The sequence below is a fragment of the Apodemus sylvaticus genome, chromosome 6 (genome assembly GCF_947179515.1).
Source record: "Apodemus sylvaticus chromosome 6, mApoSyl1.1, whole genome shotgun sequence".
NCBI lineage: Eukaryota > Metazoa > Chordata > Mammalia > Rodentia > Muridae > Apodemus > Apodemus sylvaticus.
In genome coordinates this window covers 109,867,944-109,892,337 of record NC_067477.1, presented here as the reverse complement: position 1 = coordinate 109,892,337, position 24,394 = coordinate 109,867,944, and the positions used below count along the sequence as shown (strand labels likewise).

The 24,394-nt window shown below is 48.2% G+C and overlaps 1 protein-coding gene and 1 pseudogene across 1 annotated transcript in view; one reads left to right on the top strand and one right to left on the bottom strand.

The window, feature by feature from the left end:
- The window catches only part of Hs1bp3 (HCLS1 binding protein 3), a 29,820-nt gene extending 26,141 nt beyond the window's left edge, over nt 1-3,679 (top strand). The window contains exon 7 of the mRNA XM_052186140.1: nt 1,651-3,679. Coding sequence (XP_052042100.1) covers nt 1,651-1,909 — 259 coding nt within the window. The 3' untranslated portion in view covers nt 1,910-3,679. The remainder of the gene's footprint in view (nt 1-1,650) is intronic.
- Nucleotides 3,680-18,752: 15,073 nt separating this feature from the next.
- Nucleotides 18,753-19,145, bottom strand: LOC127687973 (40S ribosomal protein S12-like; annotated as a pseudogene).
- Nucleotides 19,146-24,394: the final 5,249 nt, after the last annotated feature.

Here is a 24,394-nt window from a genome sequence, read left to right as displayed (position 1 = left end):
GCACCTCCTGTGTGCTGTTGTCTTTGGTGGTTGTGGGGATCCCTGTGAGGTGAGAGGAACAAGAACACCCCTCCTTTACAGATAGGCAGAGACTGGGAGAGCCAGAGAGGTGGAGTGGCCTGAGGCCGTCCCCTCAGGAGCTGACAGAGCCAATGTAGAAGCCAGTCCTGCTCACAGCTGCTGGACAGCACTTAAGGACTCCCTTCCTCCTCCCCTTCCAGGAGATGGGGGTGCTGAGTGGCCCCCAGGTTGTCTGCTTCCTATGACTGTGCTGTGGAGATAACCATCGCCACAAGGGATGGCCCCATACTGAAGCTGGAGAAGGGGCCTCCATGTAGCAGTACCCGGGAAGGTGAAGAGAGCCAGCCACCTATAGGTCAGATACTTTATCCTCATCCTAGCGATGGATGGAGCCCAAGATAGGGCCCTTCATCTTGCATTAGCCCGGTTTGCACCTCTGTAAAATAAGGCCTGTATCTGCTCACAGACAGTGCTTTGAAAGAATCAAATAAACTAAGGAAGGCAGAAGCACCTGGCCTGTAGGATTCGCCACAGTGCTGAGTAGGCCCGTGGGAGAATGTGTTAATGGAGGCTGTGTTTTGCACATCTGGTTCTGAGATAGCTCCTCCGGTGGGGACTCCCAATGCAAGCTCCCTTAGGCTAAGAACAGGTGAGCAGTGGGCCATTGGTCAGACTCCTCAGTCCCCAGACACACTCTCCTTGCCAGTTTCTTCTAAAGCCTCCCCATCCCATCAGCCTATGGGCAATCTAGGACTTGCTATCACCTAGACATTTTTTTCATTACTTTGTGTGTGTGAATGTTTTGCCTGCTGTGTATCTGAGCATAGTGTGTACAGTGCTCTCAGAAGCCAGCAGAGGGATTGGATTCCCTTGGACTGGAGTTGCAGGTAGTTGTGAACCTCGTGTGAGTGCTGAGGATCGAACCTGGGTCCCCTGGAAGAGCCAGTGCTCTCAGCTGCTGAGTCATTGCTCCAGACTCACATGACCCAATCTTGGAGAGCACTGGCTTGGAGAGCCCACTGCAGCCTTCACAGGGCTCTATCTAGAACTCGGGTGACTCGAAGATACAGGGAGGCCAGCAGACCCCTTCCCACGGCAGCTCAGAATCCAGTGTTTACCGTGTCTCTGGATGGAGTTGATTTAGCTCCATGTTGGGTCTCCTAGGTCAGACATCCTTGTTGTGACCCAGGCATAACTATGATCTAGTGACCTCTCATTGAGCCACCAGGCTCTTGGACTGCAGCTTCCTGTCTGCAAAATAAGAGACATATATATGTCCTTTCCTGAAATAGGGATTTAGGAGACAGATAATGACTCTGAGGTGCTCTGGAAAATACTGGGAGTCTGGTATCAGGTAGCAGGTAGTTACTTCTAAGGGTCTGGGAGGCAAGTCCCCTGAAGACACCAGCAGGTTTGATGTGGTGTCACCACTAAGGGACTGGCTCTATCTACTCTGGCTGCTGTGGAGGTGGGGGGTCAGAAAGACCTGCCCTTGGGTTTCTCCTCAGTGCTGGTAGGATAAGGCAAGCTGGTAGCTTTCTCAGCTCCCATGTTGGGAATGGTGGGGCTCCAGGCTCTTGCTCCTTTGTGGATATAGTCACGCCAAGACTGTTCTCCTTGCTTCTCTAGAGTTGAAGAGGACCTGGACCAGATTCTGAACCTGGGATCTGAACCAAAACCCAAGCCCCCAACTAAACCCAAGCCTCTAGTCCCAGCTAAACCAGCCTTGCCCAGGAAACCAGTGCTGCCCGCGTCAGTGGGCCCGTCAGAAACTGGGGCTGGACCACAGAAGCAGCAGCAGCAGATCCAAGCTATGGATGAAATGGACATCTTGCAGTATATCCGGGACCATGACACACTTGCCCAAGACTCCCCCAGCCTCTTCTGACATCCCCACAGCCCTGCCCTTCCACCTGCACTGGGCCTCGGGAGGAGGCCTGCATGTGAATATGTGGGTTCTGCTTGCAAGGCAGGGACCACCAATAGAGGTGGAACTCTGGACCGCCCAGTCCCAGTACCACATCCTTTCCTTTTCTCCTGGCCTACGGGATGGACAAGGACTCTCTGCAGAAGGAAGAGCTGGAAACACTGTAGGAATCAACGCAGTGGGCTGTGAAGAGGAGGCTTGTCTTGAGATCAGAGGACAGTGTCCCCCTCAGCCCCATCAAGGGAAAGGACATCTTCCACATACTTGTGCCCACTGCCTCTGCCAGCTCAGCATGGGAAGGAGTGCTTATCCTGAGGCTAGGCTGGGCTAAAGATGTACCTGAGACAGGCTACTCTGGCCTCTCTCCTTGACATAGCTGCTAGGGCGCCAAGGTTGTTCTGAAGATAGCCCAGCTCTCCAGACTGCCCTGGCCCAAGTCCCTTCTCACTCTCCTGGCTTCCAATGCTAAGAAGAGAACGTAGGCCCAACTTGCCTTTCTAGGGCACCGAGGGCTTGCAGGACCCCAAGCCTTCCACCACCTTTCCACCAGCCTGGCCAGCCCATGGCCCTTTGGATGTGGCTTTCAACAGAGTACATCTTAGCACCTCCCAGACTTCAGCCCATGGGGTTTGAGGCTCTGAGGCCTGGTCTGCCTTCAGGATCTGAACTTACTTTCTAGCCTTTCTCCAGTGGAGGCACCTTGAGGGAGAAGGAGCTGTGCCCCAGGGCAACCCTGTGCCTTCCACTAGATGGTGTTTTGTGGAACAAAGAACGTTAGAGTATATTCTTTGTGTCAGGAACTGGGTTTTTTAAATGAAACACTTAGGTTTTGTTTTGTTTTGTTTTGTTTACAAAACGGAGCCATTTGTGCTTCACAGAGGCATTAGAAGGGCCCAGTTGGGACCAAGAGTCCCTTTCCGGAGTCCCTGAGTGGCACAGTTCAATTGTTTGTTGCCTTCAGTGTCTTGGGTCCCCAGCTCTTACCCTGTAGGAAGACCTACTGGATCAGACTAGGAGTAGTCTGGTCTGTCTTTCATCTCACCATGTCCCTTGGCACCTGCCTGGTTCTGAGCAGGCCACCCGCCCAGGCTGAATGAGTGGACATAGCCGGTCGGTTCTAGGTAGAGGACCAGAGGACCCTGCTTTACTAGGTTAAGGGTCTCCCCAGAGCCTAGAACTGACTCTAGATAGCCCCCACCCCAACTCTACGCCCCTTTCACCAGCGGGCCTTCACCCCCTCCATCTCTCGGTGCCTAGCTCTCAGCCCGGTGCCCAGAAGCCCCTTCCTCACTGACTGCAAAGGATAGTTCACGTGGCCTGGTCTTGTGTGGAGCCACCCTACTGTGTCCCTGGGCGTCTTTGGACCCTTCTCCCTTTATCGCCATTCCTCCGTGCCTTGGCTAGCAGCTCTCTACCTCTTTCATACACACCTTGCACCTGCTTTGGGTGACAGATGACATAGGAGCCATGGGTGTGTCAGGGCTTGGATGACCATGGACTGATCCCCACCTGGGGTCCCTAACACTACCTGACCTGACCTACCACTGTCTAGTGTGGTTTTGCCCACTAGTGGGGACTTGTCTGCTGTGGAGCTTTTGGGACATCCTGGCGTGGTTGTTTGCCCCACAGATAGCATTTTTCCAATCATGACTTATTTTGATCACTGGTCTGTGGACAACAGCCAAACTGTCTCCCAGTTATCCAGTAAAGTTTGTGTGGACAAAGCCAGAATTTCGGTGGTGTTCTTATTCATGCCTGGGAGGGTATTCATGAGCTGACGGAAAAAAGGTGGTGGTGGTGGTGGTGGTAGAGGTGGTGGTGGTAGAGGTGGAGGTGGTGGAGGTGGTGTGTGTGTGTGTAGAGGGGATTGTCTTTTTTTTGGGGGGGGGGGGGGGGTCCAGACAGGGTTTCTCTGTGTAGCCCTGGCTGTCCTGGAACTCACTCTGTAGACCAGGCTGGCCTCGAACTCAGAAATCCACCTGAGGGATTGTCATTTGTAACCAGGGAAGGTATTCTATGTCTCTGACTATCTGTATGTTTCTCGGTGTGTCTGGTGTGTCTGTCTCTGTTTTTGTGTATGACTCTGCCTCCATGTTTCTGTCTATCCCGTCTCTCTCCTCACCTCTGTCTCTTCCACTTTGTCTGTCTCTGTCTCTCTGTCTCTGTCTGTCTGTCTGTCTGTCTGTCTCTCTCTCTCTCTCTCTCTCTCTCTCTCTCTCCTTCTTTGTGATGGAGGCTAGGATAGTCTTTTATAACCAGGAAAGATACTCTATGTCTCTTATTCTCTGTGTGTGTGTGTGTTTCTCTCTGTCTGTCTCTGTCTCTGTGTGTCTGTCTATCTATCTGTGTGTTTCTGTGTGTGTCTGTTTCCCCTCTCTTGCCCTGCCTCTCTCTTTTGTCTCTCTGCCTCTTTTTGTGTGTCTCTCCTCTGTCTCTCTGTCTCTCTCTCTGTCTCTCTCTCTCTCTCTCTCTCTCTCTCTCTCTCTCTCTCTCTCTCTCTCTCTCTTCTCTCTCTAACCAGGGAAGGTACAAAATGTCTGCTAACTCTGCCATGGCCCTCCAGGCTGTCTCTTAGCTGGAGCTAGGAGAAAGGAAGGAGTCTAGGGAGTCTAGTGTTACCCACTGTGTAGACAGAGACAGAGGGCCCAGAAATCCAGGCCCAGTGGAGCCTCTGGCCAGTAATCACCCAGACAAGCCCTGTGTAGGAGGAGGACCCCTTCCCTCCAAATCCTCACCTTGGGTACCGCAGAGGGCGGGAACAACCATGATTTCAGGCATGCTCCGCCTAATGGCTAGCCCTGGGCCCCTGCACCCCAAGGTACTGCTTCATCCAGGGTTCGATAGCATACAGCTCTGCAGGCTGCCACCCACTGCAGAGCAAACGGATTCTCAGGGATTCTCAGATGTGTGCAGTCTGAGCCACCCATAGCCTCTCTTCCCCGCACTTTGGTTTGAATTCTTAGGACTGAATTGGAGTCTAAGTTCTTGAGGATGGACCAACGGCTGTTCTGTTCTGAGGACTGACTCCTCGGGAGCCTGCAGCTCTAATATCTCCAAGCAAGAGAAAGGGAAGGCCGGACGGCAGTGTGTGTTTCTCTGGGGCTATTATGGGTTTCCGTGGGCAGGAAGTGTTGCCAGCGGCTGCATCCGCAGCTCCCTTCCTCCCATCCTTGTTCTTAGAACATCATGAACTTGGGACAGTTCTGGAAAGTCCCAGTTCTAGGGCTAATCCTGGCCAGGCTGGCCTCCTGGGCTCTGCTGCCTAGAGGGACTCTCTCGGCATCTCTGTTCATTCCCATGTGCGCAAGGATCTGCTCTGAGACTAGAGCCCTTGCAGCAGAAGCTAATCACAGCCAAGTCCTGCTGCTCTTCGTTCCCAGCTATCACCTGGGCTTGGTGTCTACAAACCGCTGCCCAGCGCCAGGCTGATGTGGAAGGCTTGGCTTCGCTTTCCAGCTCACACACCACCCGGCTTTACGCATCCCTCAAAAGAGGACCACAAAGTCACCAGTGTATCTCCTGCCCGGGTGGCAGGCACTTCCCAGTGCATCTGTCTCCCCACAGGCTGACGCCAGCCATGAGCAGGCATGATGCAGAAAGCTGAGCTTCCCAGCTCCAGCCTTGGATGTCCCCATGGAGTGCAACCTGTTGTTTTGAGCCACCACTACCCAACTCTACCCTATGGAGTCAGGAGAAAGGTGACCAGGGACTGATAGAGAAGTAACACAAACAGTTGACAATTCTCATGTGACTCACAGCACTTTGGTGAGAGGTGGTCAGGTTGGGATCACAGAAGCTTGCTGCTCTAAAGTAGCAAAGTCTAGTACCTACAACCCATGACAGGTTGGGTTTCTCACAATCACCTATAACTGAATCACAGCTTCTGGGTAGTCTTAAAATTTGGGGAGACGCTCTTCAACTCATTATACTCCTTTCCTGTCCCAAGCATTTGGCACTCACAATTGACCTTGGGGCAGACAGGATCCATTTCCCTCTTGTCTCATCCTGGGTCCTGGTGCTGTCAGGTTCTGTGCGTGAACCTCCAGTTTTGGTGTCTATTCCTTGTGCCTCCTGCTCCAAAGAGCTCACAAAGATGTCTCTGCTAATGGTGGAGACGGTGACATGCTTGCCTGCCTGCCTGCCTGTCTGCCTGCCTGCCTTCCTATAGGGCAGCACAGCCAGGGGACACCTCTACGGAGCATTACCTGCCATCCAGAACATTGTCCTTGTGTGACTCTGCGTGGCTCAGCCTTCCCCAGCAGCTGCCTCCTGAACATCCCTCCAGCCAGCTCGCCATCCTCTGAGAAAGTCAGGGAGGGCTGGAGGCTAGAGCCTAGGGCTTCCAGCGCATGATGGCCATACGCGCCATATGCTACCGCCTCAGCACTGGCTGGCCCACACTGGTTTCCTGCCTCTGGAGCATAGGCTCATAGCCTCCCCTGGGTCTGCTTCTCTTTTTATTTTTGGTTTAATGGCCACTTTACTGACTTCCCCTGACAAGGGCTTTAGGTCCCAGAGGGCCATGCTCTTAGATGAGAAAGAAGGACAACAGGTTTCTTGTCCACCTGTTTCCCCGGCACCCAAGGCTATAGAGATACTGAGCAGACACCCAACAGTGACCTCACTTCTGCCCCAGCTGGTCTACAGCGCCCATGAACTTCTCTCTGGTTGTCCAAGTAGCCGAGGATTCGAACCCAGGCCTGCTGGACTGAAAAATCCCTAAAGGGGAGGACCAGATACTGGATGGGAAGGGAAGCTGGGGGTCGGGGGGGGGGGTGCTGTGGAGCACAGATGTGACTGAGAGGAAGGAGCCCACCGCATTAAATGTCTCATCTCATAACTGCCATTCAGCTCCCCTGAGATGGTCTGCCGGCTTGGGTAGTGACAGGCTTCCCTTGCCTTACCATGACTCAGGAACCTTGGAAAATGGCAGCCTGACACACCGCCACCGAGGCCCACCGAGGCTGGGATCATGCTGTTTGGGTGTAGGCCATGGAGCATGTGGGAAGCAGGGTAGAAGGAACATGCTGGAAACCGGCCATTCTGATGAGACTCGGTAATAACAGCAGGGTGGTGGGAGTGGCGACCTCATCCCGGCTCACCCCACAAAGGAGACAAGAGAGCTCTCCCAGCTCCATGGAGATGAATAAACATCTTCCTCTCTCTCCCAGCCCCTGACCTTTTGTTCAGAGCTGTAGGCTGGGTGCCACTGGCAGAAGGCAGCTGCCTCCTCCGTGGATCCCCACCCACCCCCCAGCCCCCATGTTTCTCCTCCATGCTTTGCTCCCACCGGGGAGCAGAACTAGCATCCCATCCTTTCCGGAGTCTCCACGCAAATACTTGGGCACGGATGGTCAGGGCAGTGTTACTCTCCACAGTTTCCTGTCCACAGGAAACAACTCAAATACCCTCGGGTTAATGGGTGAATATACTGTGGTGTATCCATATATGGTATAACGCCATTCAGCATGGAGAGGAAGAGTTTCCAGTGACAGTGGCAAAGTGGACCTCAAAAACTTGTGAAGCCAAAGAAGCCAGACCCCAAATGCATTGCAAGATTGCATTTGTGTGGAAATCTGGAAAGGGTAAAACTGTGGTGTGGGCAGAAAGCAGATGGGAGCTGTTGGGGGGCTGAGAGGTGGGGGGGGGGGGAGACCCAACTGCCAGCAGCATGAGGAAACATTTACATTCCGGAGCAGCGAGGGAGCGAGCAGGGAAATGGTTTGAATGTGAGCATGCCGTCAACATTCACTCAGATGCTCCAAACTCCTGGCTTTAAATGGAGGGGGAGGGGGGGGAGCTTTTACTGCTTTTAAACCCTGACTCTGCAAAGCTGTTCAAAGAGGAACCACGGTCCGGAGCCAAGCCGACCCCAGCGGATCCAGCAATTGTGCACGTTGGTACTTACCCAGAGGAGTTGAAAGATCCTAGTCTGCACGCTAACCCAGTGTTTACAGCTTTAGCTTTACTCCTAATTGCTCAAACATGGAAGCAATCAGACTGCCCTTCCCGGAGTGAATGGATGAAGACTGGTACCCAGGCAGTGGGATAGCATTAGTACTGTGAGGAGATGCACTAGGAGGCCTTGAAAGGTTGGGAGAGCATCTCGCGCATATTGCAAAGTACCGTCTGAGAGACAGGACTGAGTTGTGCCAGTTCGGTAGCACACAGAGGGATACTACAGGGCCCCAGAACATCACTGGTCACCAAAGGGTCAAGGGGGAGGAAGGATGAGTGGTGCTGTATAGGATCACTGGTCATTCTTTACAGCAGAGTGTCCACAGAGGAGACGCTATGCATTTGGGGGAGGGGAAGCCAGAAGACTGTGGACTACGGGAAGTCTGTACTGTCTGTAGTTTTTCTGTAAACCTAAGAATGCTCTAAAATATAAACATCTATCTAAAAATGGGCTGGAGAAATGATTCAGTTTGGCAAAGGGCTTAAGTTCAGATCTCCGGCACCCATATAAAAAGCAGGTATGGGGGCTGGAGGGATGACTCAGCGGTTGAGAGCTCCGACTGCTCTTCCAAAGGTCCTGAGTTCAATTCCCGGCAACCACATGGTGGCTCACAACACTCTGTAATGAGTATCCGATGCCCTCTTCTGTGTGTAAAAGCAGTGACAGTGTGCCCACATACATTAAAAAAATATGGCTGGAGTGAGCGGGGCTGGAGGGAAATAAAAACATTCTTTAAGGACTTGTTCTGTTTTGTTTTTTTAAACAAACAAAAATAGAACAGGTATAGCAGTGTGAGCCTATAGTGCCAAGCATTGGAGAGGCACAAACGGGCAAGTCTCCGGAGCTCAAAGGGAGGGAATCTAGCCAAGTTGGTGAGCCCTAAGTTTAGTGACACTGTCTCAAGAAATAAGGTGGAGAATGATTGTGGAAGACACCCATATCTTGGGTGGAAGTCAACCTCTAAATATGAGCTCCCAGTGGGTGCACATACACCTGCATGTATACACACCTATAAAGCACACACACAATCTATCTGCAAGCATAAATTTAGGAAGGTACCACTAGGAGGAGATCTCTTAACTCAGAAGACAGCTGCCACTCCTAGAGGTTAGCCCCGCCTCCCTATACCCTGCCCCAACTCTGTGCTGTCCCTCATCTGGGATTTAGGTAAGACTCAGCAAACATCTTCCTGGTGGTGGTCAGGACTCTTGTCCCAGAGACAACCACACAGAAGGAAAGAGCTATGGACATCTATGGGAGAATAGAAGTCTCTAGAATCCCCTGGAGAAATTCAGGGGCAAAATCCCCAGTGGGCCTAGAAGCCCTGGACACCAGCTGCGTTTGTCTCTGTGTGAGATTTCCAGTTTCCATTGCTTCCTCAAGTTGTCCTGTGTTATCCTAAACAGTCAAGGGTCTCTGGTGAGGAAGCCGTGCCCAGGGTTCTCCCTGAAGCACCTTAGTAAATCGCAGGAGCCTAGGCCACATGGCTGTTGAAAAAAGGCCATCCTGGGAGAGAAGCCCTCATCACCACCCACCCATGCACACACACACACACACACACACACACACACACACACCGGTCCCTGAAGTGGGCTATGAAGTTACAGACCACCCTTTTGATTCAGTGTTGGGCCTTGTTAACATCTAGGAAGTCTAGCTGTGTGATGTGTAGGAAACAAAGAATGTCAACTGCATGATCTCAGACTGTTCACTGCTATGAGAACAGCAAAGTGTGTGTGTGTGTGTGTGTGTGTGTGTGTGTGTGTGTGTGTAATGAAGTCGCTGTCTCTCCCTCCCAAGCAGCACTCACTCAGCTGCTGACAATGACGAAAAAGAAGTGTGTGCTTCACTGTGCTTTGTTTTCTTTCGTCTCATGGTTACAAGGGACAAAGCTAAGCAAGTCATTTCCTGTCCCCTACTTTCTGCCTGGGACATTATTGTTGCTAATAAATAAGAGGCAGGCTCCTGCTGTTGCTCCTGCCTAAAATCATACCCACCCTGCCACCAGCCATGGCATTTGAGCTAGTCCTGAGGACCCCCCTTAGATCTAAGGCTCGAGGGTCCTAAGTTTAGGGAGCAAGTTTGAGAGCCTGAATTCAAGAATACGGTCTCCCAGGCTCATGTGGGGATCAGGATAGCAGAGTGAGCTTTCCAGAAAATACCAAGCTGTGGTGAGGGCTCTACCAAGCTGTCTGGGCTCCCCCCACCCTCCCTCAGCTTATCAATATTTACCTGCTTCTTCAATGGATATTAATTTCATGTCTTTTTTTAAAGATTTATTTATCTTATGTCTATGACACTGTAGCCTTCTTCAGATGCACCAGAAGACGTCATCAGATCCCATTACAGAAGGTTGTGAGCCACCATGTGGTTGCTGGGAATTGAACTCAGAACCTCTGGAAGAGCAGTCAGTGCTCTTAACTGCTGAGCCATCTCTCCAGCCCCTCGTGTCTTTTTCTAGTTCTTTTCTAGTTAGCTTTTAACCTTTATATTTTTCTAGAAAAGCATCCTCTTCTTTAGACTTCAAAAGTTTACATTCTTCTTCTATAACTTTAAAATTGAGTTTGTACTATCAATAGTTTTCAGTCTAGGGCTTTTGTTTTTAATTCTTTCTTTTAGCACTTATATCTACAAGAAATGAATGTCACAGTTCTTTCTGTTTTAAATGTATGTAAAGGTGTGTATGTGTGTGTACATGCATGTGTGTGTGTGTGTGAGAGAGAGAGAGAGTGAGTGAGTGCATATTGATTATGGAATATGGACTTAATAAATGTGTGTGCTTGTATCTGAGTGTGTCCATGCTTTTAGAGGCCAGGTCCTGTATGCCCATCCTCAATCATCCCCTACATTTATTTTTTGAATCGGGGTCTCCCACAGAGCCTAAAACTCCACAGCTCAACGGGGCTGGCTGGCCAGTGAGCTCCTGAGTATTATAACCAGACTTATGCACTTGCATGTCAAGAAAATCACCAACGAAGCCCTCTGCCAAGCCCTCCTATCTGTCACCTATCTTGTCTTTAATGCCAGCACTCAGGAGGCAGAGGCAGGTCGATTACCTGTGAGTTCAAAGCCAGCCTGATCTACAGGGAGACTTCCAGAACAGACAGGCAGAGAAACCCTGTCTCAAAAATCAAAACAAAAATTAACAATAATAAATCTGGTCTATAGAGTGAGTATAGAGTCAGGACAGCCAGAACTACATAGTGAGACCCTTTCTCAAACAGATAGATAGATAGATAGATAGATAGATAGATAGATAGATATTTTTTTAAAAAAAGCAGATAGTTTGAGTTTTACATGTATATATTAGTATTTTTTCTATTTTTATTTAGATTTATTTATTTGTATATGTGCCTTAACCTTATAAAGCCACCTCGTCAGCACCCAATATTTTCTTCTATCCATCAAAGCACAGTTTGGGTCACCTCCTATTGGCTTAATCATTTATCATTCTCATTTTTGTTAATTTTTCAACAAGTATAAATTTGAAGTTTTATTTCTCATTTAAAATATAATAAATTATTTTAAATGCGGGTAACATTTATGTGTTTATCTTTGTTTCCCATGTCCTCTCCTTAGTTTTGCCATCCCTTTGTAATTCATTTTAAATTTCCCTAAATTATACCTTGTTTGGGGGGAATATATAGTTTCAAATTTATTAGTTACAGTTCCCAGGGTTTCTGTATTCTTATTTATTCTGGATTACTTGACCCATCATATCTGAGAGAAGATATGCATATATCTTACTGTGGTGATTTTGTCAAGGGCTTCTGGGTGCCATTTAGTGCCAGTTCTAAGGATCTGCAAGGTAGACTCTGGCCTCATCACAGAGCAGGGCGGGGAACCTCCGTGAGGATTTGTCTATGATGTGACTCTCATGTCTCCAGTGGGAAGGTACTGAGCACTGCCCTGGGCTCACTCTGCCTTTGTATTCTAAGCAGCACATGGGTCTCCAGCCACTGCCTTCACAGAGGTACTTGGCTCAGGGGTTGGGCACATCTGGCCCCCTCTAGCTGAAGGAGATGGGGTTTCAGTTTGGTTTTGTTTGTTCCTACAGACTGTCAGCAGGTGCCACCTGCCACGGGTCAGGTCCTCAGGAATACCTGTGATTCGGTGACTGCCTTTGGTTCTTCTGCCAAATCAGGCTGGAGGGTTTGGGGATTTATTTGTCCTGTTCCAGGCAGATTAAGACAGCAAACCTGGCCTCTAAAATCGTCTAAAGGCTTCCAGCATGTTCCCCAGCACTTAAGATGAATCTTATGTCTGTATGTTCCGGGAAGTGAGGAAAGGCCCAGAACTCATGCCAACTGACAGAGCTGCATAAACTAGGCCCACAAGCTTCTGAGTTGTAAGAACTCAACATTCTCAGTTGTAAACATGGGGTATTTTCTGAGGAAATGGCAGGCAGAAATGGGACTAGTGTTGCCAAAGGCAGGAGAGTGAGCAGGGGTGGAAGCCACCCTGAAGGCCACAGAGGGATCACAAGAGGCAGAAGAGTGTTTGATGGAGTCCTGACCTCCCTCTCCTCCCTCTGCCTCTCCTCCCTCTCCATTTCCTCCCTCTCACTTTCCCTCTTCCCTCTCCCTTTCCCTCCTCCACTCTCTCTCATACACACACACACACACACACACACACACACACACACTGTACTGGCTGGTTTTGCATGTCAACTTGACACAAACTAGAATTATCAAACCTTAATTGAGAAAATGCCTCCATAAGGTCCAGCTGCAGGGCATTTTCATGATTAGCGATAGATGGGGGAGGGCCCAGCGCCCAGCCCATTGTGGGTGGTGTCATCCCTGGGCTGGTGGTCCTGGGTTCTAATAAGAAAGGAGGACGAGCAAGCCATGAGGAGCGAGCCAGTAAACAGCACCTCTCCATGGCCTCTGCATCAGCTCCTGCCTCCAGGTAACAGCCCTCCTTGAGATCCTGTCCCAACCTCGAGATCTTGTCCCAACCTCCTCCAATGACGGATGATGATCTGGAAGCCAAATAAGCCCGTCTCTCCCCAACTTGCTTTTGGGTCATGATATTTTCATTGCAGCAACAGAAACCCTAACCAACACACACACCCCAGGTACACACACACACACACACACACACACACACCAGGCATACATCCAGGTCAGCAACAAGACCAGAAGTTCTAGCCAGAGCGATTAGGCAAGAAGAGATGAAAGGCACCCACAAGGCTAAAGGAGCAGTAAAAGTGTTCTTTTTGCAGATGATGTGATTTTACATGTAGACAGACACTCGTAAAAAATACTCATTCAGACAGAGAAAATTATGGTAGCTAATAAATTAATTCCATGGAGCCAAAAGATATAATAAAAACATCCAAGTCAGGCATATATCTATACACAATGTAGAAAGAAAATTAAGAAAGTAATTCCATGCTTTCTTTCTGTAATGTTCACAAAATAAAATACTCAGAAGTAAATTTAGCCTAGAAAGTTAAAGACTTATCCACTGGAGACCATTAAACGTCATTGATGATTGGGAACATGATGTGTCAACTACTAAAGCCAGAGTTAAGATCCCAAACCCCACCAAGTGCTCTGTGGGTGTGGCAACCCACCGGCAACTCCAGCCTTGGAAGGCAGAGACAAGGCATCTCCAGCTGAGCTGGCCGGGAGAAGACCTTTATTAGTGAGCTCTGGAGTTGATTGTGAGACTGCTTCAAAAAGAGTAAGATAGAGAACAATTGGGGAAGACTCCCAATATAAGCTTCCACATCTCACATGCGTGCATGTGCACAGACACACACACACACACACACAGTCATGGGTTGAAAGTCTTAATTAACATTGGGGCTAGAGAGTCGGCACAGACATTAAGAGCACTGTTGTTCTTGCAGAGGACCCAGGTTCAATTCCCAGCACCCACACGGGCAGCTCACACCATCTGTAACTCTAGTCCCAAGTGCTCCTATGCCCTCTACTGGCCTCTGATGGCACTGCATGCACATGGTGACCATGACATACAATACACTCAGGCTAAACATTTATACACATAAAACAATTGAATGAATAAATCTAAATTGTTTAAGGCTTAATTTTGTTGGAAGGCAATAACCTTCAATTTGATATACAGGACAATGCCATCCATATATAAATCTCAGTGACCTTAGAAGAAAGAAAAGAAGCCGGGGGGGGGGGGGTGCATACCTTTAATCCCAGCACTCTAGGAGGCAGAGGCAGGTGGGTTTCTGAGTTTGAGGCCAGCCTGGTCTATGAGTTCCAGGACAGCCAGGGCTACACAGAGAAACCCTGTCTCAAAAAAACCAAGGAAGGAGGAGGAGGAGGAAGAGGAAGAGGAGGAGGGAGGGAAGGAAGGAAAGAAGGAAGAAAGGAAGAAACAGAAAGGTTGACCTTAAAATGTATGGAGCCAGGCACAGTGACGCAAACCTAATGCCACTATTTTGGAGGCTGGACCCTGAGTTCCAGGCCAGTCTGGGATACAGAATGAAACCTTGTCCCAGAGGACTGAAATAAAGAGAACTGCAAGGGACTCTGAACAGCCAACACAGGCTTGACAAAGAACAGAGTTGAAGGCCTTATACGTCCTGATTTCAAAACTTACCACGAAATTAGACTAATGAAATCAGTAGGTACTGGCACAAGGACCACGCGCAGATCTGAGAATTCAGATATAAACTTGTACATCTATGAAACTCGATTTTTTTTTAGGCAGGCCCTCACATAGCTCAGGCTGGCCTCAGCCTTGCTATGTGGTCAAGCATGACCTTGATTATCACATCTTGCTTCGAAGTCCTGGGTTATGGGTGTAAACCGTCGTGCCTATTTTATGCAGTGCTAGGACCTTGTGCATGCTAGGCACAATCAGCTCAAAGGAGAAAAAAATATAAAACCTGATCAAATCAAGAACTCTTCTGCATCAAACTTCATCATTAAGAACATGAAAAACAACCCAGAAAAGGAAACAGTTTGATGATGATTTTTTTTTCCCCTGAGAGAGGGTTTCTCTGTGTAGCCCTGGCTGTCCTGGAATTTGCTCTGTAGACCAGGCTGGCCTCGAACTCAGGGATGCACCTGTCTCTGCTTCCTGAGTGTAGGGATTAAACCTAGCTTGGTTTGGTGGTGGGTTTTTATTTGTTTGTTTTTTAAAGATGTATTTATATATGATATGTAAGTACACTGTCGCTGTCTTCAGACACTCCAGAAGAGGGCGTCAGATCTCATTACGGATGGTTGTGAGCCATCATGTGGTTGCTGAGATTTGAACTCAGGACCTTTGGAAGAGCAGTCGGAACTCTTAACCGCTGAACCATCTCTCCAGCCCGGGTTTGGTGGTTCTTAAAACTTTCATCAGGACTTCTAAATAGAAATGAAATGGCCCAGCAATCCCACAGCTAAGTTATATAGGCAAGATCATTGAAGACAAGTGTTTGAATAAATGAAACATACAAAAACTTCATAACACTGTTCATAATAACCTATAAGTAGAAATAGCCCAAATGCCCACCAACCAATGGGTGAATAAAGACAATGTGGTATATCCATACAACAGAGTACTATTCGGTCATAAAGTACATCAGGTATAGTAGCTAAAGAATGAATGAACTTTGGGAACTCTATGCTGAGTGAATGAAGCCGTGCTATAGAATATTGTTTATATGAATTACATAAACCATGGAAAAGCTGTAGACTGAGAGATGAGAGACCACTTACCAGAGGCTAGGGGAGGGAGGAATGAGAAGAAATTTCTTCTTGAGTGTAAGCAGCCTCCTGCAGTGGCAAAATGTTCTGGAAATGGGTGGTGGTGATGGTTGCACCGTCTGGTGAATGTACTACATACAACCGAATCAGGACACTTGGGAATGGTTAGAATGGTGAACGTTACGCTGTGTGCATTTTATTAATCCCCTAAAAAACTAAAATGATAAACCTAGAGCGTTAAGGTAGAACTTCCCTAGCCGGTCTCCTTCCCTGCCAAACAAGGACGCCACGGAGCAAAGCATCATGGGAAAAAGGGGGATGACCTGGGAAGTCTATCAGCAGGGTGGGGCTAGAGGCTGGACCCTTGAAGCTGTCACAGCCTAGCCAAGCAACTTCTGCAGTCAGCATTGAAATCCTGCTGAAGAGAGGCCGGTTGCCGGGAGCAGCAGGCCTCCCAGGTTTGAGATGCTCTCTCGTTGTGTGTGTGAGCATTTCCTGTGACTAATGTAGGCTGGGGCTTGTCTCTCTTGGCTGCAGCTAGACTGAAGACAAGCTCTCCCCTGGTTTGGCAGGAAGTGTTTGAAGCTACTGCCAAGACATCTGCTTCTTCTCTCTTGGCAACAGCAGGCATCCTGAGAGACAGGCTCTGGGCTTGGAAGTTGGAACGGCCAGCAATGCTTCGTTCTCCTTTTCTCCCTTGGGACATTAAACGGAAGCTCCCAGCCTCAGATTTAGATGGATCCTATGCAGGGAGCCTGAATTACAGAGAAGCCAGCATTGGAGTACAGAAATGAGGGGGCCAGGGATGGGGAGACATGGAGACTTCTGGCTTAGGCAAACAGGGTTTGATTCCTAGCATGCCATTGTCTTAATGACGTTTGTGGAGTCACTGTGTGGAAAAGAACACCTTCCTCAGGAGTTGAGCAGTGGGATTCTGAGGGTGAACACCCTGGAAATATGAGCACATTGGGGTTTGCTGAAGTAGTTCAAGAAAAGCTCCCTGGGGCCTCCAGAGAAGTGGCCTCCAGAGACAGAAAGGACCAGGTTCAAATACCCCAAGACCAAATGCTTACCACAAAGGAGATTTATTTGTCCAAGAGGGACAAAGGGCAGGGGATAGAAGACAAAGACAGGAGACAGAGGCTGAGAGAGAAGAGAAAGGGAACAAGGGATAGATATGGATATTTGTCCCAGTGGGGGACAATTGACTGCCTCTGGAGAGAGAGGAGACAGACATGGCCCACAGGCAAATGGTGGTTTATAAAGGTAAAGTGGGGAACCTGTGTTAGGATGAGGTGTTTAATTTTAATTGGGGATGTTAATTAGGTGAGTCAAAGAAGGCTTTTGATTACTAAACTTCAATTCTTTGATAGCTGGACCTTGGTAGTTAGCCTCAGTATGAAGAAGTGGCCAAATAAGGGAATAGACCTTGGGGGCTACCTTTAGGAATGCAATCTAACAGTTGGGGGAGAAGGGCAAGGCCTTCCAGAGTCAGGATTGTCATGCTCAAGCTGGCTAGAGTCCCTTCAAGACCACCATGTCAGGCACTCTGGCCTTGTGTCCTCTGCCCTCCAATCTCATCACCAGGGGCCTGGCATTGACTCACTAATTTTATAACCAAGGCCTCAAGACTCAGGGCTACCCCTGGTCAGGTTTTAGATACAGTTGCTGATTCAGGGCCCCAGAAAAGTAGGACTCAAGTGTAGACTAAAAGCCTAATGCTACTCCAGCTAAGCGCCAAGTGTGGATAGCCACCTCTCTTACCGTTCATCCCTGGGCTTCCTGTGGAATAGGGCAGAGTAGCTTTCCACAGCTACCCGGCAGCTCCTGCCTCCCTCTCTGAGGCTATCACTCCCATAAACTTTGTGAACTGCTATTTGATTTTTAAACATTTGCTGGAGGAGTACGTGTCCAGTGGTGTCTGTGAAGGTCAGAGGACAGCTTGCTAGAATCTGTCCTCTCCTTCTACTGTGTGGGTTCTGGGAATTGAGGTCAGGCTTGGCTGCAAGCTCTAAGCCATCTCTCGGGGTTCCAACACTGTTATTTAAACATTAGCAAGGCCAGCGGTAGTTCATTCCTATAAAGGGAATCTACAGGCCCCATGTATCTGTAACACCTTCCGAGGACAGGGGCTTTGGGGAGGCTTGCCTTAGCCTGTTTTCTGTTGCTATAACAAAGTACTTGACACCAAGTAGATTATAAAGAATAGATGTTTATTCGGCCAGTGTTTCTGGAGGCTGGGAAGTAGAAGAGCATGTGCTGTGTCATCTGCTAGGCATTTGGCACATGGTGAGGACATCACATGGTGAGACAGCAACCAGGCGTGGCAGCTGCAATTCCCTTCCTCTCTTCATAAGGCCACTAAGATTATCACAGTGGCCACACCCTAGCCTTAACTAGCTCCCAAAGGGGATCCAGCTTTCCAAATATCATTAGCATATATATTTGGGGAATTAGATTCCCCTTCCTGTTCATGTGCATGAGTGTGTGCATGCGTGTGTGTGTGTGTGTGTGTGTGTGTGTACCAGAGGCCAACCTTGGGTGTTTTTCAAGAGCCATCCCTCTTGTTTTGTTTTGGTTTTAGTTTTGAGAAATTGTCTCTCACTCTTCTGGAACTTACTGAGTGGCTAACAAGCCCCAGAGACTCGCCAGTCTCTGCCTCTCAGGGCTGGAATCCCAAGAATATACCAGCACGCCCAGCCTTTCTAGGGAGAAGTTCTAGGGAGGCATGCCTATACAGGCAGCATTTTACAAACTGTGCCATCCCCCAAGTCCCTTCATAGGGACTCTGGGGGACACATTCAAACCACCGCAGCCCCTCCAGGACACAGCATGTTCAGGTCCTCTGGTGCTCACACCTCCAGAACCACACTAGCACACCGTGCCTCAGGCGTCACTGTCTCCCAAGTAAGGACATGCAGTGATTGTCTGAAAATGTCCCACTGTGGGCTTGCGCAACCTGGACAAGTGGTTGAGCCGGAGTTCAAACCAGCTCGGGATCACACCTGAGTTCCCATCTATGTCCCCAGCCTTCTAGGTGTGCCAGGTAAGCTAAGTACCACATGCATCCTCCCTCCCTCCCTTCCTTCCGTCGTTCTTTCTTTCCTTCTTTCCTTCTTCCTTCCTTTCTTTTTTTGTAATGAGCCAAAATTTTATTTATTTCTTTCTTGCATTTGAAGTATTCCTCGATGACATCCTTGGCCTGCGGTTCTTTGCCATGGTCCTTAACCACTACGCAACTGCAACCAGTCACCTTCCGTGGTTCCCCCTCTCGCTCGATCTTAGAGAGGCCTACCCAGTGCCCTGGTTTCTTGTTGCCATCAGCCTTTATCAGGTTGATTTCATGCTCGGTACACAGTGCCCTCACCAGCTTGGCACACATGGGCTCATCACAGTTGGATGTGAGCACACAGGTGGGCTGGGCGCTTGTCTAAGGCTTTGGCAGCTTCACGTATGCCACGTGCTCGGCCAAGTGAATGAGGGCGGCCTTCAGCTCCTCTTGTAGAGCAGAGTTGATGCCCATTATGCCTCCTGCAGCTATGCCTTCCTGGGCCATGGCGGTGGATTGCGGGTGACAGGTGACGCCGAATCTTGAACACACCTGAACTTCCGTCTCTGCACGATGGCAGGAGAAAAGCTCTCTTTCTTTCTTTCTTTTTATTCTTTTCTTTTCTTGTCTTTTTTTTTTTTTTTGGGTGTTTGTTTTGGGTTTTGTTTTTGGGGTGTTTTTTTTTGGATTTGGTTTTTTCAAGACAGGATTTTTCTGTATAGCCCTGGCTGTCCTGGAACTCACTCTAGACCAGAATGGCCTCGAACTCAGAAATCCATTGGCCTCTGCCTCCCAGAGTGCTGGGGTTACAGGCGTGCGCCACCACTGCCTGGCTCTTTTCTTTTCTTTTCTTTTCTTTTCTTTTCTTTTCTTTTCTTTCCCTTCTCCCTTCCTTCCTTCTTTTCTTTTGTTGTTTTGTTTTGATTTGATTCAGAGTTTCTCTGTATAACCCTGACTGTCCTGGAACTCACTCTATAAACCAGGCTGACCTCTAACTCAGAGAGTGATCAGCCTGCCTCTGACTCCCAAAGGCGTGTGCCCAAGGACCAGGAGCTTTTCAGTGGTTTTATTAGGATATAATTGGCATACCCTACAGCACACCCATATGAACCGCACAATTCGGTGGGTTTTATTCCGTTCACAGAGTATACAATCACCACATCCAACTTTAGAATATTTATCACCTCAGAAAGAAACCCAAGTCAGGTGTGATAACACACACATCTAATAGCAATCAATACTCAGGAACAGAGGCAAAAGGCACCTGAACTTGAGGCCAGTGTCAGCTACACTGAGAACTTGTCTCAAAAAGAAAGAGAAAAGAAAGTCCTGGAGAGACCTAGGAGAGAGAGAGAGAAAGAAATTGATTCCGCACTACTTTAGCACTACACACACACACACACACACACACACACACATCTTCAAAGCTCTTAGGTGGACACTTTCTGTTTTTATTTCCCTCTGGACATTTTCAGCAAGCAGAATGATGTTTACACATGACCTATTGGTAATCCCGACATCTTTCAGGTAGAACACAGACCTCAAGGTTCGTTCATGTTGCCGCATGCTCTGTGAGTGCTTTATTCCTTTCTGTGGCCAAATATTATTCCTTCCTGTGGATGCTGCATGTTCTTGCCATCTCTTCTTCAGTCGTTGGGTGTTTCACCAATCAGATGCTGTAAGCGATGCTGTTGATGACTGTCCTCCTGTAAGCATTCATTTTTGCACATATTCAAGAGTATGCTTTCATTTCACATGTGCGCAGAAGAGGGGTTGCTGAGGCAAGCGAGAACTCCATGTTGGATGTTTGGAGGATCTGACGCAGTGTGTTCTAGAATGAGCCATTTTGCATCCCAGCCAGAGGAGCTTGCAGGTTCCTGGCTGTCCCCTCCTGGCACTATCTGTGCTTTGATCTGAGCCACTGCATCGAGGTGTATCACTTTGTGGCTTTGGCTGACCTCCACCAAGAGCTTAGGATGTAGTCTCTCTTCTCATGTGACCGTTATGAGATGCACATTGTCTTTGGAGAAACATCTGTTTAGATCTTTTAGCCCTTTTTTTGAGCTGGATTGTGTGCTGTTTTATCATTGAGTGGTGGTGTTCCTTACGTATGTTAGCTCTAAATCCTTGATCAGGATTTACAAACGTTCCCATCATGTGGGCTAGCTTTTCATTTTCTTCATGGTCTCCTTTGAAAACCAAAAGGCTTAACTTTTTTTATTATTTTTGTGTGTACACACACAATTTTTCAGTGTTCTTCGACAACTTCATACATAGCTATATTTGTCATTCTCACCCTGAATTAGCCTCAGTCACCCTTCTTCTCCCGCTGAACTTGTTAGTTTTACCCAACCAGTGACCATTCATGTCTTCTGTGTGTGTGTGTGTGTGTGTGTGTGTGATTAAGTTTAACTAAGTTTGCTTGCATTGACACTGACATGCATGGGGCTTACTTACTTAAGCAAAGGCACCTTAGCAATGGCTACAGCACCGAGGAAAGTTACTCCTGACACTGAGGCTGGACCTTAGGCCTTTCCCCACCCATAATGGAATGTGGATGGCTCAGTCTTAAGCCGGGAACTGGAGCTGCTTTTGCTCCTGAGTGTGATGCCTGTGTCACATCTGGACGACAGCGCTCCACAGTACTCTTTCCCATCCTCTGGCTTGTTTGCCCCCTCTTTTGCAATGGTACTTGAGTTCCTGGAGCGGGTGATGATGTTGGTGTCCTGTTTAGGGCCGGACACTCAATAGTCACACTCAGTTCAAAATGTTTAATTTTGATACATTTATCTTATTTTTCTTTAAAAGCCTATGCTTTTAGAATCATGGAGTTTCCAGGGTTTTGTTTTTTGTTTTGGAGTTTTTGTTATTGCTGTTGTTTTTGTTTGTTTGTTTGTGTTGGGGTTTTGGTGTTTTTGTTTTGTTTTGTTTTGTTTTTTTCAAGACAGGGTTTCTCTGTGTAGCCTTGGCTATCCTGGAACTCACTCTGTAGTCTAGGCTGGCCTTGAACTCAGAAATCCACCTGCCTCTGCCTCCCAAGTGCTGGGATTAAAGGCGTGCACCACCACCACCCAGCTGGGTTTTTTTTTTCTTCTGAGTAATATTTGACATAAAGAAATAAGTTCAGCCTGAAACAGTCATTGGATCAAAAGGAACAAAGTCCTACAGAATGGGAAGTTGGAAAGATCTGAGAGCCTAGACAGAACCACTGCTTTTGCAAGCCTAGGATTTAAGGTAGCCTTCATTATAGTCTATCATTCCAGAGATAATTTGATGCCACTTTCAAAACATCACACCTGTAATTCCTCCCACTCACTACGCTGAAGCAGGAGGATTGTGAGCCAGCCTTGGCTATATACCAGACCATGCCTCAGCAACAACACAGAATTCTAGGCTAATTGAAGGTGTGTGACTAAGACACTCTGGAGCAGGAAGTAAGATTATATACACAGAGATTCCACAAGACCACAGCACAGAAAGAGACCCATGACTGAGGAGCTGTCACTTTCTCTGGCACCAAGGCCACAGACGCATCTTATCCCTGCCTCTGCTTAAAGAGAACATGCATTTGGCTTTACTAACTGAAAGAGAGTGTGCTGGCCAGTCTTACCTCAGCTTGACACAGAAGCTAGCGTCATCTGAGAGGAGGGATCCTCAATTGAGAAAATGTCTTCACAACGTCCAACTGTGGGGCATTTTTTTAAATTAGTGATTGATGGGGAAGGGACCTGCCCATTGTGGGTGATGCCATCCCTGGGCTGGTGGTCCTGGGTGCTATAGGAAAGTACTCTAAGCAAACCATGGAGAGCAAGCCAGTAAGCAGCACCCCTCCATGGCCTCTGCATCCAGGTTCCTGCCCTGGATGAGCTGCCTTCCTAATGCTACGATCAAGGGCGAGCACTTCTGTGTTTTCTAAGATGGTAAGTGAGACACAGCAGCCTAGTAAATGTAAAAAAGAATTGCAGCGGGTAGAACGTTGAGACTCGCAGGCTGTTTGCAGGAGACTGAAACATTTTTTAAATTAATTTAGTGGGGTTTTGTTTTTGTTTTTGTTTGTTTTGTATATGGGTGTTTTGCTTGTATGTCTGTATACCACATGCGTGCCTGATGCGTGCTGAGGCCAGAGAGGGTGCTAGAGTCCCCCGGGAGTCATAAACATGTGTGAGCTACTGTGTAAGCGCAGGGATTGAACTCAGATCCTCTAGGAGAACCATCAGTGCTTGAAAATAAATAAACAAACAAATAAGCAAATACATTCACACATATGTATATATATATACACACATATATACATACATATAATCAATAAACAAAGAATAAATACAAGAGAAGGATGGAAGAGATGGCTCAGCCAGTAAATGCTTATAAAGCAAGCATGAGGACCCAAGTTCGATTCCCAGAACACTTGTGAAAAGGGTCAGACACTCCTGTGACCCCAGATACTGCAGAGACAGGAATAAGAGGATCTTGTTGACCAGGTGCTCTAGCCCACAGCTGAGGGAGCTCTAGGCTCGCTGAGAGACTCTGCCTCAGAAACTAAGGTAGGCTGGGACCGGAGTGCGGGTTCAGCAGTTGAGAGTGTTTACTTCTTTCAGAAGACCAAAACTGAGTTCCCAGCACCATCAGGTAGCTCACAACTGCTATAAATCCAACTCCGTGGTAATCCACAGCTGCTGATCTCAGGCACCTACGCACACATGCGCATAATGCTCCTGCACACACAAATGCACATAATTAAAAGTAAAATAAATCTGACAAATGAGGTAGGGAGTAATTAAGGAAGACCCCTGCTACCAACCTGGCTTCCACATACATACAAACACACACAAAAGGAAGCCAAGAGAAGTGCCCATTTGTTATAGAAATACAAAGAGCAATATTCTTCCTCATCTCAATTTTCAGACGCAGCTGCTGATAATGGATTTGAAGCTTTTTTTTTTTTTTAGAAATTATTGTATATGTCATCTTTTACAAAAAAATGTCATCACGCAGTCCATGAACTTGTTCCCGTGCATCATGAAGAGTTTAATGAAAACAACGGGCACTGTCATTTGAAGCCTGTGCTTTGACGGCTGAGCAGGGCCTTAGAAGATGGCCTCTCATTTGGTATTTGGGTTATTTCTATTTGTTTTTGTCCCTCTGTGATTCTAGGTACCATGGTGACTTTGGGGACCATGCTGGGAACGTTCTCTTTAGTTTGCCAGGTTCTCTGTGACTTGAAAGCTCGATACATCTCCTGGTAGAGCCCTTGTAGCTTGTCATAATGGCACTTTGTGGCTTAATGAGAACAGGGCTCTATTAATCCCTCTTTGTCTGACCTCAGCCAACCTTGCCCTCTGTGCAAGTGGGATTCCTAAGCCCTTGGGGCCCATTGGGAGCTGTTGTCATAGTGATTGGTGCAGGATGGGGGCAGGGTCACTAGGCCAATATCCCTAACCAGACCAACTCCGTCTTAATGACAAGCTCAGGCCATGGCTGATCAGCAGCTGGGTGACAAACCAAGCAGTCAGGGCATCATGGGGTCTGACAGCCCTGACGCTGGGACACCCAGAAGCTCTCTGGAGCCTGGTTAACTTGTCCCATAAAAAGAAGCTTAGCTGACTTGTCTGGGGAGTACAAAAGGGTGTGAAGTCACCATGGCTCAGGGCCCTGGAGCTATACCCATACCTGATGCTGGCAGTCCAGTATCCTGCAAACATCTGAGAGCTGTACCTGAGCAGAGAGGCTACTCATTACTCTACATAGCCAAGGTTCTC